The sequence below is a fragment of the Phaseolus vulgaris genome, chromosome 11, assembly GCF_051622355.1.
Source record: "Phaseolus vulgaris cultivar YP4 chromosome 11, ASM5162235v1, whole genome shotgun sequence".
Lineage (NCBI taxonomy): Eukaryota > Viridiplantae > Streptophyta > Magnoliopsida > Fabales > Fabaceae > Phaseolus > Phaseolus vulgaris.
Window position 1 is genome coordinate 41,783,361 of NC_143508.1, and position 21,151 is coordinate 41,804,511.

The 21,151-nt window shown below is 33.7% G+C and overlaps 1 protein-coding gene across 4 annotated transcripts; it reads right to left on the bottom strand.

The window, feature by feature from the left end:
* Positions 1-9,042: 9,042 nt before the first annotated feature.
* On the bottom strand, positions 9,043-20,803 carry LOC137819846 (Cyclophilin-like peptidyl-prolyl cis-trans isomerase family protein). Of its 4 annotated transcripts, none has more exons than XR_016517280.1 (12): positions 20,608-20,797; positions 20,260-20,511; positions 17,448-17,537; positions 12,172-12,267; positions 11,577-11,684; positions 11,385-11,437; positions 11,059-11,158; positions 10,794-10,852; positions 9,888-10,046; positions 9,687-9,809; positions 9,436-9,485; positions 9,043-9,365 (listed from the first exon to the last, which is right to left on the bottom strand). XR_016517280.1 is itself a non-coding variant. In XM_068623765.1 (12 exons), the coding sequence occupies exons 1-12, from the start codon at positions 20,701-20,703 to the stop codon at positions 9,254-9,256; spliced, it is 1,293 nt and encodes a 430-aa protein (XP_068479866.1). In that variant the 5' UTR covers positions 20,704-20,803; the 3' UTR covers positions 9,043-9,253. The 4 variants fall into 4 exon arrangements, 3 of the variants coding, with proteins under 3 accessions (XP_068479866.1, XP_090153303.1, XP_090153302.1); XM_068623765.1 differs by having other exon boundaries at positions 10,799-10,852; positions 20,608-20,803; XM_090297177.1 differs by having other exon boundaries at positions 10,799-10,852; positions 11,059-11,213.
* Positions 20,804-21,151: the final 348 nt, after the last annotated feature.

A 21,151-nucleotide genomic window follows, 5' to 3' on the forward strand; every position in this document is an offset into this window, starting at 1 on the left:
TTGTGCTTTTTAGTTGTTCTGTTTAGGATTTCAATTTTTGTTTTTCTGTTGGATTTTATAGAGTGCATTTTTCTTGAGATACTTGTGTCTTCTCCAATATATTTTGAGGTAAACTTTAGTTATCCCTTTCAAGGTCTACTATTTTTTTATATGCATATTATTATTTAAACCTTCTCAAATTTCATAATTTGTTTTATACACTCTACTCGATTCTGGAATAAATATATCATAAACATAGAAATAAGTCAGATGGACAGAACATTCACACACATTAAATTCATTTAAAATAAATATTTTTACCCACACTCCTTCAAGCACACAATTCGAAACATCATAATTCCCAAAGATGTAATAGGAAAACCTTAGTATAGCAGCTGCGACTGAAACTGATAGTTTCAGTGTTGAATTAATTATTGAGAGAAGATGCAGTGAATATAGTATTGGTGTAGTGTTTCAGTCTCAGTTTTTACAGAAAAAATGGCAGTAACAAGCTAAAACCCAACAAGCTCCTCCCTGTGCCCCCTCCTGCTCTCTGCACTGATTGTTGCATATGCTAGAGATTATACAAGGCCCTCCCCATGTTCCACTAGGCCTCGAACATATTGCTGCACCAATACTAACCTCTGCAAGTACAAAGCAATCAAAATAAATATAACTAGATAATCACTGGTTCAGGAGAGTTAAAGGTAAATAAGTATTATTGTTAGTATAATACATAATTCATCTAGAATATAATAAAATATGAAATGAAATGTATATGAATAGGATAAAAATTGTTAGAAAAAACTTTGGCATATAAACACCTATAAGAAGTGTATTTTAAGTCTAACTCAACATTATAAAACTGACTCATAAAATAAAGGTTTACACTCACTTATATACTATGACATATCATTATCTCTAGTCGATGTGTGATCTCCTACACACCCCTCAAACCGAGACTGCCTGCATGAGACTATATTTATGGGTGATCCGATAGGGATTCAATAGCAAGTAACTTAATAAGCCAACAAACTCTCGTTAGGATAGACTCTAAATGACTTTTAATACCGTATTAAAAATGGACTTTAAGTCTAACTCAACTTTACAAAATCAGCTCATAAATTGAGACTTGCATATATTTATATAATATGAAAATGTATTTATCTCTAGTCAATTTGAGATCTCTATCCAGATAAGAAGTGCATTTGGAAACTCTAACTTCCAAATAAGTTTGAACCATATAGACGGAGAAAAGAAAAACACTATTAAAAAAGAAACTTTCATTAAATATTGCAGCTATATTTTGCACAAATATTAGGGTTATTTGAAATAATAAGATATGGGTGATAAGTTTGTTGAGCATATAATTGATTTTATAAAAATTATCATATATAATAAATTTAAGTTTTAAAATGTAAAATATTATAGTAGATACAACTTTACATTGAGACGAAATTAAACTGGTTTGATTTTGTGTTGACGAGTGTAATTAAGAGAGAAGAATCTAACCTGGAGCAGAAAAGAGAAGAGCAAGCCAAAAGAAGGCAAGGAAAGTGAATCGACGAATGCAAAAAGCCATAGCAATTAACTTGCTGCTGTAAACTATAGGTTTCTCTTAAAGACAGAGAAGATAGCTTTCTCTTAAATAGAGAGAAGATATATATATATATATATATATATATATATATATATATATATATATATATATATATATATGAGCTAGAAATGTATGTATATTAAAGAGCAAGATGATTCGGCACAATATGAGCTAGAAAAAATGATAAATTGGCTGTAACTGCAAGGTTCGGATTTTTCAAGTGTTTTTGTTGTTTCTGGTTCTTGTTTTATTCTAGCTCAGTGTACAAATGTAAATCAAACAAACAGCAAATGAATTCCAAATTTAAATTTAGTGCGTTTTAATATCCAAAGTACATATGGCAACTTTTGAGGGAAGAAAAGAGACAAAGCCCTCTTGCTCTTTAGTGTTTCCATAAACTTTGTCTTCGAAAGAGAATTAAACATAAATCAAAACTTTGTGAAGCCATTCCATAACATTCAAATATAAATTTCGTAATAAGTTTGAACTAAGCTATATTGTTGTTACAATTTCATCTAGATAAAAACAAAATATAATAACTGAACTAACGAGCTTAGAACAGGATCGTCTACCACGATGATAGCATATACTTTGTTGGCTGAAGGACAAGAAGTGAAATGCTCCATTGTCTTTTCTATAATCACTCATTGTATATGCAAAGAAAATGACAACAATTTCTCCCTAGAATTTTGTATGGAAATCGTCTTTTCTTAAAGTATGGAAATTCGTTGCTTGAAACCTATGTCCGAAAAAACCTTAATCACTACAAGAAAAATTCAATTTAGCTGCCAACAAAAAGTGAGGATTATAAAAAAAAGAAGCCACTAACATGTTACTCACGTTGGATACAAATAAATGTCAAATATTGTGTTCACAATGAAGAACTTTAACTCACCAAAAATTATTAAAATAATAATAATAAGTTAGCGTTTAGAATGAGACAGAAAATAGATGTAATGAAAAAAATTAAGTGACAGAATAATATTAGTCTAGAATAGGGACACAAAGTGGATGCAAGTTATTATTAAAATAATAATAATAAGTTAGCGTCTAGAATGAGAACACAAAGTAGATGCAATCAGAAAATAAATTGCAAAATGATATTGGGTCGAGGATGGGGACATAAAGAGGATGCAAGTTAATATTTTATTACATTTAGCGTAGGTCTAGGTGACACTAAGGTGACGTGGGCGTTTATTGTCACCTTAACCCATGGTAAGTTATTTAATGAGAAAAAAATAAAACATTAAAACATTTTTCTCTCACATTTTCATTTTCTCACACTTTCAATTTCTCATTTCTGTTTCACACTTTCAAACTCATAATCCCGAAATTCCTCCCAAAAACCCTACGTCTTCTTCGTGGCCATTTAACTCTCCTTAATTTCGTTTTTAATGTTTGTTTTCATGGTCATTTCGCTCTCTTTTTAAGTGCATTTTACTCCTATTTATTTTCCAGGTAGTGTTCCCAATGGCCACAATTTACTCACATCTATTTTCTCACGTAGTGTTCCCAACAGTGATGCTAAATTTAATTATTGTTGGAGATCCCACATCAACTAGAGATTAGGACATTTCATAGTATATAAGTGGGTGAAAACCTCACCTTATAAGCTGGTTTTATGAGGATGAATATTCCTTGTCTGATGTGGTGCATCAAATGGAGCGCACGTAATCGCAATGGAGAAATGGAGGTTCTGATGAACCCTAATTGCAAATGAAAAAAAGACAATGACTTAAGCATAAAAGAGAAAAAAGCAGAGAAAAGAAAATACAAAAGAAATTCTTATTTACTTGTGTATTAGAGAGCAAAATACATGGTGTATATATAAGAAAAAGGCAAAGACCTAGCTGAAACAGAAAAAGGAAAGTTGGGCCAAACAAACAAAGCCCAATAACTTAAAATAGAAAAACTAAATATGTTAACAAGATTGAGTTAGGTTTAAAGTCCAATTCTTAACCATCTTGACCATATTATTTAACATAATAAATACTTATTTATTTTTAGAAATAACTCTTGACTATGCATATCTCCTGTTGATGAAATATCAAGATAATCTTTGTTTAATGAAGCCCTTAAAAATACTTCATATAGTTTTAGTCGATCAAACTGCTCACAATAATCTTATCTTTTTGAAAAACTCTTTATCGTTCATATATCACTATTGATGAAATATCAAGATAATCTTATTGTTTAGTGAAGCTTTACAATTGCTAGTGTTCACTAGTTGATGGGAAAACAATTCCATGCGCATGAAAAATTCTTCTTCAATGTTTTAGTTTGAATTTCTTCTATAGATTAACCATAAGCATGTAAGAAGTACAAAAATGTCATGGTTTGGAGATGAAAATTATGAGTTTGATTCTAGGTGAGGTTAGGCCATCACACTAGTTTCTAGAGTGAAGTTGGGCCAACACTACTAGGAGGAGTCTAGAATTTTGTCTAGCAAGAAAATAACTCTAGAGAGAACTTTGACGAGTAGAAGTGTCTCAAAATTTGGACAACATTTTATTATTCAATTCAAAATTCCAAGCACTCCTATTTATAGTGCTTTAGACACTTAAGCTTGTGCCACAAGCTTCTAAAATCCTCTCCACTCACGTAGTGACACTTGGCAATAATAACTTATGATGCAAGCTTCATAATCCTCTTTATTCACGTAGTGACATGTGGTAGCTTGCAGCCCAAACTTCAAAATACTGTCCATTGAGAGGTGGACAAGTGTCAAAAGAGACTTTTAGAGCAAGCTTTATGTGGGGCCTTCTTAAGCCTCACATGTGGCGCGTACTTAAGCCTTATGTGACACCTACTTGGAGTTTTGCAAGCTTCACAGTTGGACGTCCTAAATGGCTTTGGATACAAGGCCCAAAATCCTATGCTACTCGGCCCAAAAAAAAAGAACCAAAATCTTATGCTACTTGCCCCAAAAAGTAAGACCCAAAATCCTATGATACTTGGCCCAAAATACAAGGTCCAAGATAAATTCCTAAACTATTCTATACAATTTTTACAAATGGAGATCTTTTATATTTGCTTCAAAATCTCTAAAGTGATCTCTTCTAGTTGAACTTAGGCCCAAAAGACTGATTAGAGACCCAAATAGACTTAAATAAGCTCAAACACCTAATAAGCTCCTAATCAACTCTCTAACTTTATAATCTCTTTATTCTTACCACAGTCTCATAAATGGATTTCTATCACTAGTGGATCGTAAAAACATTCTTATATTTATTTAGGAAAGTCTGACTATTGATAGTGTTTAGAGTTTAAGATTTAGAGTTGATGGTGTTTACTGCTAAATTATAAAAGTAATCTTATATTTAGTGAAATCTTATGATCGATAGTGAAACACTAGTAAATTGTAAAAATGATCTTAAAGCTTTACGGTTGGATAGCATTTACTAGTAAATCTAGTAAATCCTATGTTTAATGAAACCTACTATTAACAACATTTAGTTTATCATAAAAACAATTTTTTATTTGTTACTGACACTACGAGAAAAATCAATTTTAGCTGCCAACAAAAAGGGAAGGCTATAAAAAAGAAGCTACTAGCAAAGGTGAAGTCTACTCAAGTTGGACACAAAAATAATTGTCAAACATTGTGCCCACAATGAAGACCTTCAACTCACACTGAAAATTATTAAAATAATAATAATAAGTTAGCGTCTAGAATGGGGACACAAAGTAGATGCAATGAAAAAAAAATAAGTGACAGAATAATATTGAGTCTAGAATGTGGACACAAAGTGGATGCAAGTTAAAAATTATTAAAATAATAATAATAAGTTAGCGTAGAATGTGGACACAAAGTAGATGCAATCAAAAAATAAGTTGCAGATGATACTGCATCGAGAATGGGTACACAAAGTGGATGCAAGTCAATACTTTATTAAATTCAACGTAGGTTTAGGCAACACTAATATTTGTTTCCCAGGTAGTGTCCTCAATGGTGATAATTTACTCACATTTTCTTTCTCACGTAGTGTCCCCAATGACGATGCTAAGTTTAATTATTGTTGGAGATCCCACATCGACTAGATATTAGGACATTTCATAGTATATAAGTGGGTGTAAACCTCACCTTATAAGTTGGTTTTATGAGGTTGAGTTAGGTTTAAAGTCCACTTCTTAATATGTATCAGAGTCCTTTCGAGCCTATCCTAGCGATTGTTTGTTGGGCTTATCAGGCCATCTGCTATCAGTCCGTTATCAGACCACCTATAATGTATAGTCTCATGCACGAGTTTGTAGTCTCGGCGTGAGGGGGTGTGTTGTTGGAGATCTCACATCGACTAGAGATTAGGACCATTCCATAGTATATAAGTGGGTGCAAAGACTTAAAGTCCACTTCTTAATAATTATTTAATTTTATAGTCATTTTAGTGTCCTCCAAACCTACGCTATAGTTAAATAATATATTATTTGGTAATTGTATGAAAACGTAACTACAAATATTTACATTAAACATTATTATTTGGTAATTGTATTGTTATCTCCTATTAAAAGGAAATATAATTTATGTAAAGAGTATGTTATAGGGACTATTAATTATTAATAGAGAGATTGAATAAAATTACCTAGAATCTTAGCAAAAAATAAAGGAATATATCTTTTTAGTGGTACTTAAAATCGGTTGAGAAAAATTTTAAGGATTAAATAATATTAGTTAAGATTTAGAAGATAAGATATATATTTGTGTGGTACTTTAAATCAGAAGAATTTTAAAGATTAAATTATATTTGTTAAGATTTAGAAGATAATTGATAACTAACTAGGGCTTATGTTCAACTCGACTCCTAACTCGGTTGATGTAATAAAATCGCTAAATATGTTTAGCTCAACTACTGGCTTGGCTGGTGTAATAAAATAACTGACTATGTTTAGCTAGACTTTCAGCTCGGTTGGTGTAATAAAATCACTAACTATGTTCAGTTCAACTCCCAACTCAATTGGTGTAATAAAAAGACAGACTATGTTCAGCTCAACTCCCACCTCAGTTGGTGTAATAAAAAAGCTAACTATGTTTAGCTCGACTCCCAACTCGGTTGGTGTAATAAAATAGCTGACTATGTTCAGCTCGACTCCCAGCTCAACTGGTGTAATAAAACAAGTGACTATGTTCAGCTCAACACCTAGCTCGACTGGTGTAATAAAATTGTTGATTATGATTAGCCTAATCTCCCAACTCGGCTAGTGTAATAAAATTACTGACTATGATCACTCACGCCCCTAACTCGACTGGTTGACTATTGATGATCAAACTCACTGCCAGATCTTATATATAAATTGGTATGTTTAAAAGATAAAGTTTTTCTTCTCTAATAAGGAGATAGGTAATCAGGGCGATAAGGGAGAATAAGGCCTTAAACCAATAAGGCACAACCTATATCATAATTTATTTCTTGGTTTATTACTAGATAAACATGTTCTCATTGGTTGACTTCGGTCGGACTTGGTGAGCTCCGCTTTGACTCGTCTTCACATGATGCTCTGAGATGTCGATGCTTTGTGATAAAGGGGGCCTACCTGTTGATCACACTATGACGAACAAGTCAGTGAGAGCACTCAAACTCTAAATTTGTTTCAGTTTAGAGTTCTCAGAAAATACTTACCTTTACTTGGGTCTTAAACCCCTTTTATAGACTTTCCTTCAACAATTTTCGTCAACTAGAATATTACTTCAACAACAAGAATATAATTTCAACAACAAGAATATTTCATTAATGTGTACCTTTATTTTATGATTACAGGTAGAACATTATCTCTAGTTGTTTCTTTCTACTGAATTTTAGAATGACATTTGTACTTAACTAAATCGATTATTCCTCCATTATTTTAATTATCTTCTCAATACGGACTCCCAGCTGTCTGGGCTGACCTCTTGACGCATCATTGGGCTTATCATTTATCTTGGGTCGAGTTAGGTGCCTCCCCAAATTGACCTGCCCAACCGAGCTAACACATTTAAGTGCTCGGGTCGGAGCCCCGAGCACGTCCGACCAGTACAAAACTTTTTCACCCTGTATATTCTACTTTATGTTAGGGTTTGTGTACCTTTATCTCCTATTAAAAGGGAATAGAATTGATCTAAAGAGTCTATTGTAGTATCTATTAATTATTAACATAGGAATTTAATAAAATTACCTAGAATCTTAGCAAAAAATAAAGGAATGTCTTTTTGTGATACTTGAAATCAATTTAGGAGAATTTTAAGGATTAAATAATATTAGTTAAGATTTAGAAGATAAAAGATAACATTATATCTCTTTGTGGTACTTGAAATAAGTTGAGAACAAGAGTTTATAAATACATCAGTCATGATGAACAAGAGAACTTGTATGCTATGGTTTGATACCATTTAAACATTGCACCAGAACAATAATATTATTTTAAAATGAATATTAAAAATATTATATTCTAATTTTAAATTTCGGAAAATTTAAAGCTTTTCGTTAAACATATTATATTATTTCAAAAACAAAAAAAAATTCAAAATATTATATTCCAACTTTGGAAAATAATATAAGAAAAACATCTATAAACTATTTTTTTAAAAAGAAAAAACCCATGTTAAAATAGTCTATTTAAAAAAAAATAAAAACCTATATTAAAAAAGTATTTTTACAAAAAAATTCTATTGAAATTGCTCTTGATTAAAATTTGTGTAATGCAGACATTTATCAATAGTTTGAAGCATAGATGTTAATATTATCACTCTTCATTAAGATTTATTTTTAAAAAAATAACATTAATAAGGACGAAATTTAGTGAAAAATATATTCAAACTTGTTCATAAAAGTAAACTGTTATACCTTGAGAACAATTCCTACAAGAATTCGCACTCTATTAAGTATTTTAAAATCTTATCATAATAAAAAAAAATTAAATTTTGTTGTGTCTAGGCACATGTTTATATGTAACAAGTTTTTAAAGATTAAAATTGATTTGAGATAAAAAAAAAATTATAATTTAAATGAGTTAAAATTAATCATTTCATAAACACTTCTTCTGATAGTAAAATAAGCTTATATAAAACTCTAGTTTTCTGTTAAACATCATTACTTGAAAAATATTAATTTTAAAAGAGATAATTTAGATTGAAATTTGTAAAGATTGATGTGATAAAATAAAATAAAAATTGTAAATACAAATAGAATTTTTAGAAATACAAAATAAGAATTATAATAAATTTTAAATTAGAAAATTATTAAAAACACATTTCATTTTTCATGTCTTTTAATATTTTATTATCTCTGCTTTTCAAAAGAATTTATGTAATCTTTCCATCTTTGACTTTCCATGCCCTAATCCAATAAAGACTAAAATTCTTTCGAGCACCTCAAATCGTTATTCCATGTTTTCTGCATAAAATTTGGGAGTCATTAAATGTTTATTAATAAGAGTTGGAACTAACTACGGATATATAGAACCATATGATATGCTTCTTTTAAAGGGATTCCTTTTCTGGAGAATTTATCTCACTGTTCCACGGGATTTTTATTAAATAGAAATTTGAAGTCATTTTCTACATAATTTAGTAATTTAGAACCCAACCTACACCAAGAAAATCAGGTTGATGCCATATGCCATCCACATCTTATAAATATGTAGGTATGTACTAAAAAGAATGAATATTTTTTCCTACTTGGGTAACACCGCCAGCAAATATACTCAACTTTCCTTCGGCAATACAAGATGGTCTTGGCCGTCAATTAGTTTTGCAGAACGAATAATATCACCAGTTTTTATCTGGGGTAGAATATCTCTCCCGGTGGTTGTGTATCTGCATGTTTTAATGTCATAAAAAACACTGGAGAAAGAGTTCAAATCCAGAATTGATTAAGATAACATACCCAAAAACTGAAAATTGTCCTTCATCAAATGATATCCCTCCCAAACCAGCCTACAAAAGAGGAAAAGAAACCAGAGATTACATGATGAATAGGAGGAAAAATGAATGAATTGATCGATTTCCAAAAGGAAGTTACGCCCAAGAACAAAAAATTCTGCTTCCATGTTTCACTGATTTTGTTTAGCATAAGTCCAGGCAATCCTGTGAGCAAATAAACATGCGATGGAGATAATAGTGATAGATTGCACTCACACTTCGCTTATCATAGAGATAGAAGAAGAACTGATAAGGTGATGAATATTCCTCAGAGGCTTCGTTATGAGCCATAGCAACTGCCCCATAAACAGATAGAGGAAGAACTGGCAGTTCTCCATCCTTCCTCAACACAGAAAACATATGAGAACAGTATCATAAATTCCTGTAATGCCTGCTGCCAATTTTTTATAAACATACCTGCACACTTAATGTTGTTCTGTAAAGGGGCTCAAATTGTCCAGAGGGCATTATTTCCAAGGGAACACTGTAACCACTGTTCTTATCACCTCCATTATCTGAGAGAATAGCTTGGTTGATAGTGTTGAGTTTTGCACCATTATAGGCTCCATCCGTCACCTAAAGGGTGGGAGTGTGTGAGTGTTGTTTCCACTAGGTTATACAATCTAAAAATCTAGATGATTAAAGTACCAACACTTAAAAACAGGAATTATACCACAGAATACAAGTCCTCATGGACATGTACAATTGAAACTAAATATTCTAAGAATGGCAATACTCCAATGAATCAACGAGTTCAGTCCATGAGAGTTGCTATAACATGTGCATTCTTCCGCAGCCGAAACCCTCTACATTCCTAGTTTTCTCTTCCCTTATAGTAGTATCAACATCACATTAGCTGTTTGTTCAAAGGCAGAGTTGTCTATTAGACTATTAGCATAATCCCCAGGCTGGTTTTAATTGCTGACTCTTTCACATCCTAAACAACTTTCTCAGTTTTGTGATGAATCAATTGCTGGATGCATTAGAGCCTCAACAGAAGTTTAAGTATTCGGAAGCCAATCTTTCTAACTAAATAAAAAATTGTAGACCTTGAGAAATTAAGTATTTTTCACAAGAATACTAAATGACTGAATTATTTCCAGTGATAGTATGAAAAGTTCAAGCAAATAGGGGTAACTGACATCAACCATTCAAATAGAACATTACTGTTACTCCTTTGGTTCACTCAAAAAACTTTGGAAAGCTGAAGGAAAGTGAGAGAACCATCAGAAGTGATTAAAATCAAGGATGGTATACGTGTGATGTCTATTGCAAAGAATAACCATACGGAAAGTTCACAAGTCTGAAGTACCGTTCCACTACCTTACCAGTTTTGCAAAATTTCCTGCAGTTAATGGAGCAGAGTATCCATCAAGAACAACCTGAAAACAAAGGTCTAATGGTTAATCATTAACAATACCACTTATTAACAGTTATTTTATTCATGCTCCATTATCAAACTGCAATTTTGATTTAGTTTTTAAAATGGACCTTCTCTTACTGCTTATGGATCCTTTAAGAGACCTGAACTTTCCAAATCAACAACCAATGGCAAATCACAATGGAAAACTTAAGGGGTTAATTATACCTGAATAGTGGCTGTATTTTTCTGCTCTCCACCAACTGGAGAAAATGTTGAACCATCTCCTTTCTCAATGGTGAACTCAACAGTTCCTCTCCCTGAAAGCCTAAAAGCAATGGGAAGATATTGATTTTCCCCTATGTTCTGAGTGTTTAGTTTTCCTAAGAAATTTGAACTATGTTTTAGTGAATATCTTTTATTAATGTTAGACTCGTGTCAAATGGGCACGGTATGTCCCAGATTTACAAGGGTGGTAAACTCAAATATGCATCACACGAATCTATCTATTACATAAGGTAGAGATTGACATAACTTTTAATGGAGTCACTGACCGTGGATATTGTTGTGCATATTGCTCCGGCAACAAAAATGATAATCCTGGAGCCTGTTGCAACAAAACTAAGTTCAGATTCTGGATATGATTATAATATTGTTGTTGGATAGATTCAGTCAAGGTTTTGATATTTGAACATAACAACACCATTGATTTCAAGATTTTATCATATTATCTAGTTTGCAGTTACCTGTAACAACTCTAGCTCTGCTACAGTGTCCAATGTAGATGCAAGGTTCACAGATACTTTATCAGCATCCTGATCCTTTATAGATTGAAGAAGAGTTTGTAAGCCCCCCTGCAAAATATTGACATCATTGATGTAGCTTTTACAATGAACCATAACTACCAACTTTCATAATTCGTCAATTATAACTTACTAGATATTTTGGTATATTCCATCCTACAAAGGACAGAACATAAAGAACCGAAGATAAGCAAAACATGACAAAATTCATATTCCAGTTTTTCATTTGAAACTTCTTTTCTTGCATCCAATATTCCTTTGGACACAGGTACCCGGTGTATTAGTTCCATATCAGAAACAGTGACAACAGAAGAATGTAATCATTTTGCAATGTAAGAACTCTAATCTTAAGTATAACCTCAGAAATATTCAACTGAGATCATCATCTAAATAATCAATTTCATTGAAATGCAAAATGGCTACTCTTTTTTCGAAATAGAGGAAGGAGTTAGATTATGAAGGCTATAATGACAATAATTATATCGAGATATAGAAACTGAAATTCAAATATTCCAGAAAATACAGTTATTGAGCATACCTTTCCCTCTATCAGGGATGTATGTACCAAAGAGCCCTTTTCCTTCAGTTCTGCTGGTATACTGGCCAATATAGAATCCTTTTCATCAACTGCTAACTGATGTAAAAATGAAAATTATAAAAATTAAAGGTCCTCAAGTGAATAATACAAGTAGATATTAACAGACCAAACACAATGTTAGAGATGTAAGAAGATATTCTACGGAGGTGCAATACAAATACTATTGAACTCCAAAGACAAAATAAATTCCAAATTAGATTTGTATTCATATGCCTCAATTTCTTCATCAACAAAAAAGATATAGCAAGGCTTTGTCAATGCCAAAGTAGGTTTGGCCCACTACAAAATTAAAATAAGACTTCAATTAATTCTAAAATGTTTTTCAAAATTGCATGAGTTTTTATAATATTCTAAATTACAAATTGATCTCTAAATATTTATATAAATTTTAAATTGATCCTTAACTAATTTTTATTATTTGCAACTGAATTGTAAAGTTGGGCTCGACTTTACTTTACCTAACATTACATGACTTAAGCCCAACCTGACTAAACCTTTCCTAACTTGGACCCAGTCCAACTGTCCAAGCAGACCCACTTAAAATCTTTACTGAACTATGACAAGCCATGGGCCCAACACAACTCGGCTTAACCTCTGCCTTGGTCAACTTAGCCTGACTTGAACTCAACCCAGTGTGACTCATCCTGACTTTAGCAACGCCTAACCCAGCCTCTAACATGGGCTCGTCTAGGCCCAACTTAGTTTGACCTAGGTTTGACCCAACTCAATTCCATCTTGACCTACATCAAACCCAACCATTCAACCTGATTGTGTCCAACCTAACCCAACCTACTTGGGCCCCAATTCAACCTAGCCTGACTTAGACCCAACACAACCTAACCTTTCTTAACTAGGGCCAACCTAACTTAGTTTGACCTGGACCTAACCTGGGTTTGACCCAAGATTGCCCAAGATGGGTCTGATCTCGTTTGGGTTCGTCTCAGTTTGACCCGACTCGACTTGAGCCCAACTCAACTAGACCCTAGCCCCACCAAGTTGACATGGTCATGGTCCTAAGCCAACCTAACTTGACCTCAACCTGACCCAACCCACCAATATTGATTTAGGCCAAACTCGACTTGGCTCAACCTAGACCCAACCTAACTTGGCTAGACGTGGGTCGAACCTGAGTTTTCCCGACATAAGTCGTGCCTGTCTCAGCCCAACGTAACTTGGTCCAAACTAGACTTGGTCTGACCTAAACTCGGCCCGACCTGGATCCAACCTAGCTCAACCCGACCCAATCTTGACCTGACTCAACAAACTTAGGCCCAACCCAACTTAGCGTAATCTGGACACAATTCTTCTGGCCTGATGATGGGGTGGATATAATTTTTTTTTCTCGGCAAGCAGATTAAGTCAATTGTAGTACAGTTGAGGATTGTTATATCCATAGGGAAATAATGTTTACCACAATAGTAATAACTCTCAAGATGAAGTAAGGTGAAGAAACAAGTTGGTTTGCATATATTTGTATAAATAACATATTAATCCTACTATAATATTTTAGCATTTTAGCGAGAGGTGAAGCTTTGACAAACAACGGAAGCAAAAGGATGATGATATAGCACACAAGTCTAGAGATTGAAAGAACTTTGTGAATCTCTTTTACTATTGTTATATATAAATACTATGTTTGTTGAAGCTTCATGATCCTTATGGCCAAACCAAGTCGATTCCTCGCACAAGGTTATCTAGAACCATAAACTATCACGATCATTTCTTGCATCACAATAGCTTATTTTTACATTAAGATTTCACCATATTCTCAGCCCCACGCTCTATGGTCATTGAAATATATGACTGATTTGATAGGATTCATATACATGAACTCACCCAGCCTCATTCATGCTCTAAGAGCATCAATGGTCGTTCATCACCATTAAATATTAAGTATACTATCAAACCCATAGAACTTGAATCTCAAATAAAAACATGTAATCATAAACAACAATAACTTAAGAAATATCACAATGCTTTTCAATCCCAACAGGATAAGTTTAGCAACTCATAGTAAAATCCTACCGTGAATGCTCAAAAATGAGAAGCTAAAGAACAACAAACATGGATCCCTGGATGTTATTGGCCATCTTAGCCTTTTAATCCTTTCCTTCAAAGTTTTGTCTTGGCTTCAGCACTAAGGCTTGGTATGATGACCTGATATGACTCTGAAACTCAGCCTCTTCTTAGCCTAGGCACTTTGAGCCTTTGGTTTTGAGCTCTCGTGCTCTTCAGCCCTAGTTCCTCCTTTCCTCTCGATGCTTTTGAATGAGACCCCAAGGTATCTATTTGTAGATTTTAGAAAGGAGCTCTAAAAGATTTGGTTTCCGCTCAGCACAGGCCAATCCACTCAGCGGATTGGCTTTCTTCATGCTAAAGTAATCTTCTTGGGCTTCAAGTCCATTTTTGGGCTTCTTATGATTCATATGTTCATGGATTTGCCTAGGATTCACTTCAAGAAGTTGAGCCCAACACATCCCTTTCTTAGCCATGAAGTCTTCTTGGGCTTAGATTGGCTCCAAGTGAATCTCTCTCCTCCTTATTTTGGCTCAGGTTGGCCTCAAGCTCTTCCTTAGCGAATCCAAGCTTTCTTCATGGTGAAGGACTCTTTGCGCTCAGCCCATATGAATTCGCTCAGTCTTTCACACTTTGAATCTCTTTGATTCTTCTAGCCTCAATCCGCTTTGGGCATGGTATTAGCACTCAACGTTTTGGAAAGTTTCTTGGAGGCTTGCTCTCTGGACTCAATTCGTTGAGTCGTTCTATATGCGCTGGGCAGATTGAGCTTTCTTTTGTTTGTTGTTTTCTTTCCTTTTTCAAGATATCTTAAATTTCTTCTTCTTCTTTTCTCAAATTCCAACTTGCTTTGTAAGGGTTTGACATACATTTTAGATTACTTTTCCATACATTCTATACAAAATGCATGCCTATCTTACTTGAATTTTACAACAACTTATCCCTTATCACCTAACCTAGTCCCAACCCAACTCGACCTGACCAAAACCAACTTCACACGGTCCCAGCCTAGCCTGACCAGAGCCTACCTATACTGACTTGGGTTTGGATTTGGATTGAGTAAATGTTTTTCATGTTTAGAAAGATTTGTACGTAAATATTTTGTTAGGGAAAAGACAAACACCCATAACATTGATTAAGTGCAAAAAACAATTAAGTGTAAAACATAGTCATGCTTTATGCGTAAGATGATGGTATATTTCCAATAACTAATCATATAAGACCCAATTGTTTCTTCTGACAGATGAATAAATTGTGTAATCTTATTTTATGTCTAATAAGCATATGATATGCTCAGACGACTTGCATATGGATTTAAGTTAATCTCGTACCACACGAACACACACACACATATATATATATATGCTTATTCTATGTTGTAGAAAATTTCTATTACTTCCGTCTGCCAAGAACATCCGTTCAAGCACAAGTCACATCAATGATCTTTTGGATGAAAAGCTAAAGTTGTTTTTCTTCAAAAACTCCCTGACACTACCATTGTCAACTTTGGAAAGACGATTTGCTTTGTATCGTTCTACTCTTTAGACAAAATTAAGCAAAGGCACACGGTTTAAAGAAAGGATAAGTACATCCAGCTATTGGGATGTTACGTAAAGAGGAAAGGTGCAATTAATGCATGGAGCGCATTTAATGCATCCTTCACAATCAAGCTCATCGGATGAAAGGACAACATTCAAGTGAGTTGAAGTTGCTCGAACGGCCAGAAACGAAATTACAATAGCCAGATTTCTCGGTGCCTATTCATCAAGAAGATGCTGAGGAGAGACTATGTTGCATAATGCTAAAACTCTGCTCAAATATTTCGTGCCACAAAAAACTTCTTAGAAAACATTGTTCATGTTCACTTAGCAAACTAGAAGAGAGAACATAACCTTTTATACGTCAAAGTACTCGATCACTCTCGAGTGAGGAAACCTGTGATTTGTGGATCACTATTCAGATAACTCTTTGTTTATCTTAGCCAGGAGTGGCTGTTTGGCAAAGAATACTCGACTATTAGTTAAGAGTGGTTGTTGGCAAATAATACTCAGTTTTAGCTAAGAGTGGTTGGATCCAAAAAATACTCTATATTAGTCAGGGGTGATTACTATTTAAAGAATACTCAGTTTTAGCCAAGAGTGGTTGGATCCAAAGAATACTCAGTGTTAGCCAGGAGTGGTTGGGTTCAAAGAATACTCGTTATAATTATAAGTGGTTGCGTCCAAAGAATTCTTGTTTTATCCAAGAGTGGTTGTGGTTCAAACAATACTCAAGGGGTTCGCTATGATGGACTACGAGCCCAAACAATACTCAAAGGGTTAGCTATGACGGACTACGAGCCCAAACAATACTCAAGGGGTTAGCTAAGAGCGGCTACGTGCCCAAAGAATACTTGTATTATACTTCGGAACATTACTCTGCTTAGTGGAACTCAATTTGTTGATTGAGAACTGGATGTAGTCTGTTGTGTCAGACAAACTAGTATAAAAATATTGTGTCTATTTTTCTTTCCCTTACCTCTTATGTTCATGTTACTATCTTTTACATTAATATAAAAAGGAGAGTCATTGTAAAAACTAGGTTTTTAAGAAATCCCTTTCAAACAAGTGAATCTATTTAATGAAAAGTTATGTTTGACATATCTCATTAGACGCAATCCCCATTAAGAAAACCATTGATACCTAACCTATAATACTATCGTCTGAATTATCATTATTAGGCAATATTTATGACTTTTTTTAAAAATTATTAAAACACGATTTAACCCACCTTTCTTATGTTTTTCCTATTTTCTACATGTTTTTTTTTCCATTTTCATTTTTAAATAAATTTTTTAATCTAAAAAATGGCCCATAGGTTGGCCCAAGCCCACATAGCATTGGTGGGAATATTGGTGGCCCTATAGGTTTTTCTTATGTGGGTTTTTTGGTGCTATGGACTTTTTGGCCCCAATCCATGTAAGTTAGGACCAAGCCTTGTGGGCTAGGCCAAATTGACAGGTGTAGAGCTTACATGTGTGATCATGTATGAAATTTGAAACATATGACCTATTTGTCTGTCATTAGAATGAAAGAAAATCTTTGAAACTTTCAAACATGCAACATCATTACATCACCTAATATTCAGTATTTTGTTTCTCGAACAAATAAAGCTAAGAACAAACAATGATAGAAATAGAAAATAAAAAAATTATTGAATACCTTCAAAGCTTTCTTCACATTCCCCTCCATTGTTCCATAAGGTTTTCTTTGTGGAATCCTCAACAGGTACGAAATATCTTCGAGAGTGTCCTGAAAAGAACATAAACAGGACATAATGCTGATCACTAAAAGGTTCAAAGAGCAAATAAAATCTTAAAAACAGTTCTCATATTCCACATTAATCAAAATGGATATATTATTTAGAAGAGATGTACAAATGGGCAGCTCCTGTCTCATATAAAAATTCCTAATCAAAGTAGCATTCCAATCAACCAAATGTAAACATATCATATCCCAAAATCATCTCTAGCACATTACAATAAATTCTACAGAAAAATATTTACTTTCCAATTCCATTTTCTGTCAGTAACCATCTATAACTAATTATAACAGATATCTACTTTCAATACTCCACCACCCTCTCAGGTTTGTGCATGAGGGCTACAAATGCCCAACTTGACCAGTAGAAATTTAAATTATTGTCAAGTGAGGAGAGCTGGGTGAAGATGTCTATCTGTTGGAACTGTGAATTGATGGCATAAGTCATCATCACAATATTTCCAACCTGGAGTTGCTCCCTCACACACTGACAATTTATCTCGATATGGAAAACATTATTTTCTGCTATGATGATAGCATACTGATATTTGAATACAACCTCATAATAGGCCATTTGATTCCTGTCCCCAAGGATGGTTTGACTTCAAGCAAATTAGCTCACTAATGGCTGCTTCTATCATGATACTTTGCTTTTCTTAAAAAATAAGATATAATGCTCTAAGTTTTCGTCTTCCAATATATGGGTGATTCCCGAGATTGACAAAGTATGCATCAGTGATCTCAGTGTGCACGTAATAGGCGTACTATCTCAAATCACCGTTGGTCGGTAATATCTCTTCTCAAGATTTGACCTTGAGATAAGGCACTACCAGCATTGCTATCCTGAAGTGTTCTTTTGAGATGCTTGTGCAAAGTAGGACAACACACGAAGCGAAATAAAACATCTCTGGGTCAGTAATCATTAAGTAAATTAGTATGCCAACTAGATGTTGATAAACTGAGTCATACTTCATTTCCTCGTGTTCTGCCAGAGCCAATTTCTGTCCCTCTTCCATGGAAGACTAAGCAGGTCTACTTGCAAGGAAACCACATGGTGATATTTTGTCCTATGCATTTTCTTTTGCGCAAAGTTTCCCGGTCCTTACCCTCGATATTCCTAAGAAATACTTGTGCACCGCCAATATGAATTTTTTTTTTTAAATAACTCTTAAAGTCCAAACAAGCCTCTAAATAATTTTCTGGTACTAAGATGTAATCCAGATGTATTAACAACCGCATGAAGATTTCGCCTTCCAGATATGGAAATAGCGATTAATCAGCAAAGGACTGAAAAAATTCACAACGTTTCAAAGATGCTGATAACTTGAAATATCCAGTTTTGTGGATGCTTGAAGATGTTCATAAATTGACTTCTGAATTCAACAAACTTTGTTATCTCCACCTGCTTTGAAGCCGAGGGGGAGACACATGTAAACATCCCCTTTTATATCACCATGCACAAATGAATTGCTAACATCTACTGAGTCTCCTTTCTTTCGAAAGTACTATTGAAGTGAAGACTGTAACCAATAAAAGTTGTGCTACTAGTGAAAAGGTTTCATGGAAGTCCAAACCTTCAACTTGGGTGAACCTTTTTGTCACAAGCTTGGACTTGTAAATCTCCACCATTAAACAAGAATTGTACTTCTATCTTTATCCCATTGCTGCTAGGCCCTCGATCTTCCAAGTGTCCTTACAGCTTCTAAGACTGCAATTTGTTGTAACATTGTATCACGCCATTGTGAATTTTCTCCTGCTTCAGTCAGTAGTAGAGCTTCGCTTCGAGGTCTACTGTCCAAGTCTAGATTGTATCCATTTATATTAACTTTCCAACAGCTCTTCTAAACTTGTTTCAAGGTTGATGGAGAATTCTATCAAAATAAGTATGTATTTCGTTATGTTATTCTATTAAGCTTACATATGCAAATAAACTGTTATTAGATAAGTAACAAAGAACAAATAAAATATGCCTGGATAATGTAATTACATTGTGATCTAATTACAATATGTCAAATATCACAAGTTTTTGTGCTTTTATAACTATTTTAAGTACATTCCTGATGAACTCTTAAATTAATTGCTAGTCCAATTTTACCCTTAATGAAATGTGTTTAGATTAAATAACTCGAACATTTCCTCTAAATTTAAATATATAAAAAAATTCCACAATAGCTATCTTAAGTGTGTACACGCTGAACTCTTCAATTAACTGTTTATCCCATTTTACCCTTAATGCAGTACTTGCTTAGATTAACTAACAACTCTCTTATGCTTTTTCTAAATTAAAATATTAAAAAAAATTATTACAGTTTGATAAACTAATATTTTTAAACCATGACATTTATACCTTAAGCAATGACTACCATCTCGATATCTTGAAGTACACACATTGGCATCACCAGGATTTAAACCCTATTTAATTAAAATGTAAGTAAAATCCAACTAATTTAACCCTATTTAATGTTTTTATTCCAAAAATACATTCAAATATGAGCACCATCTTAAAGAAGAATGATTAAGGATTGTTTATTAAGAAATGTAGTTTTTTTTAATCAAATATAGAAAATTAAGATAGACATAACAAACATCTTGGCTAATAAATGTAAAATTTGGTGTTTTCATGTTAATTTAAAAAAAGAAGAAAACACAATTACTGCTTCCTTTACACCAAAAAAAAAAATCAATCAAACACGCTGTTAAAAACCAAGCAGACCTGTATAGTCTTCATATTAGCATTGGCAGGGATGGCTTTCCTGAGAGCAACCTCCCCCGTTCTCGGAACCTTCGTATCAGGCGAATACAAAACCGCTTCGGCAGCACCAGGAGATGCCACGTAATCGACCAACGGCACCAAAGCGCTAATCTGAACCGACGCAATCACCACCGGAACCACACTCTTCAACCGTTTCATTATCCTCTCAACAACACTCGCGGAAATGACACGCGTCGTATCTCCCACCGCTGCCTGCACCATCCCCAAAACAGGTTAAGCAAAACCAAGTCGTGAGAAAACGCTAAACGTGGCATTGCAATTCCAATGCGCGTGGTTGTGATGTGACACCTTTGCGATGACTTGGCGGCGGTGCTCCTTGGAGAAGCAGGTGATTCGGTTACGAGTAAGGGAAAAGTTAAAGGAGGGGGAGAGAGGGAACGCCATTGAAGAAAGGACACGTTCTTGTGAGTGCGTGCCTAATCTATTGTTGTGTGGAGTGAATTGGTGAAGAAAATGCTTCAACTACGACGGTTGACGTGAGATTACAGTTTTGTCCTCTCTTTCGTTTAATATCAAAATTTACATTATTATTAACAATATTAATTATTATAATTATTATTAATCATAATAATATTATTATAATAGTATTATATTATAATTATAATTATAATAAATATAATAATAATTATGATAATAAAGTTTGTTTGTGATAATGAATATAGATTATATGGAATTGGATTCTTCCAATATCATGTTGTTGATAATGATAAATAAAGAAAATATTTTAAAAATGATTATATTGAAAATAATGATAACGTTGATCATAAATAAATAAAAATAGGTGAGAAATTTAATTAGATTTGGATTATTTGTAAATGTTAATCGATGATTG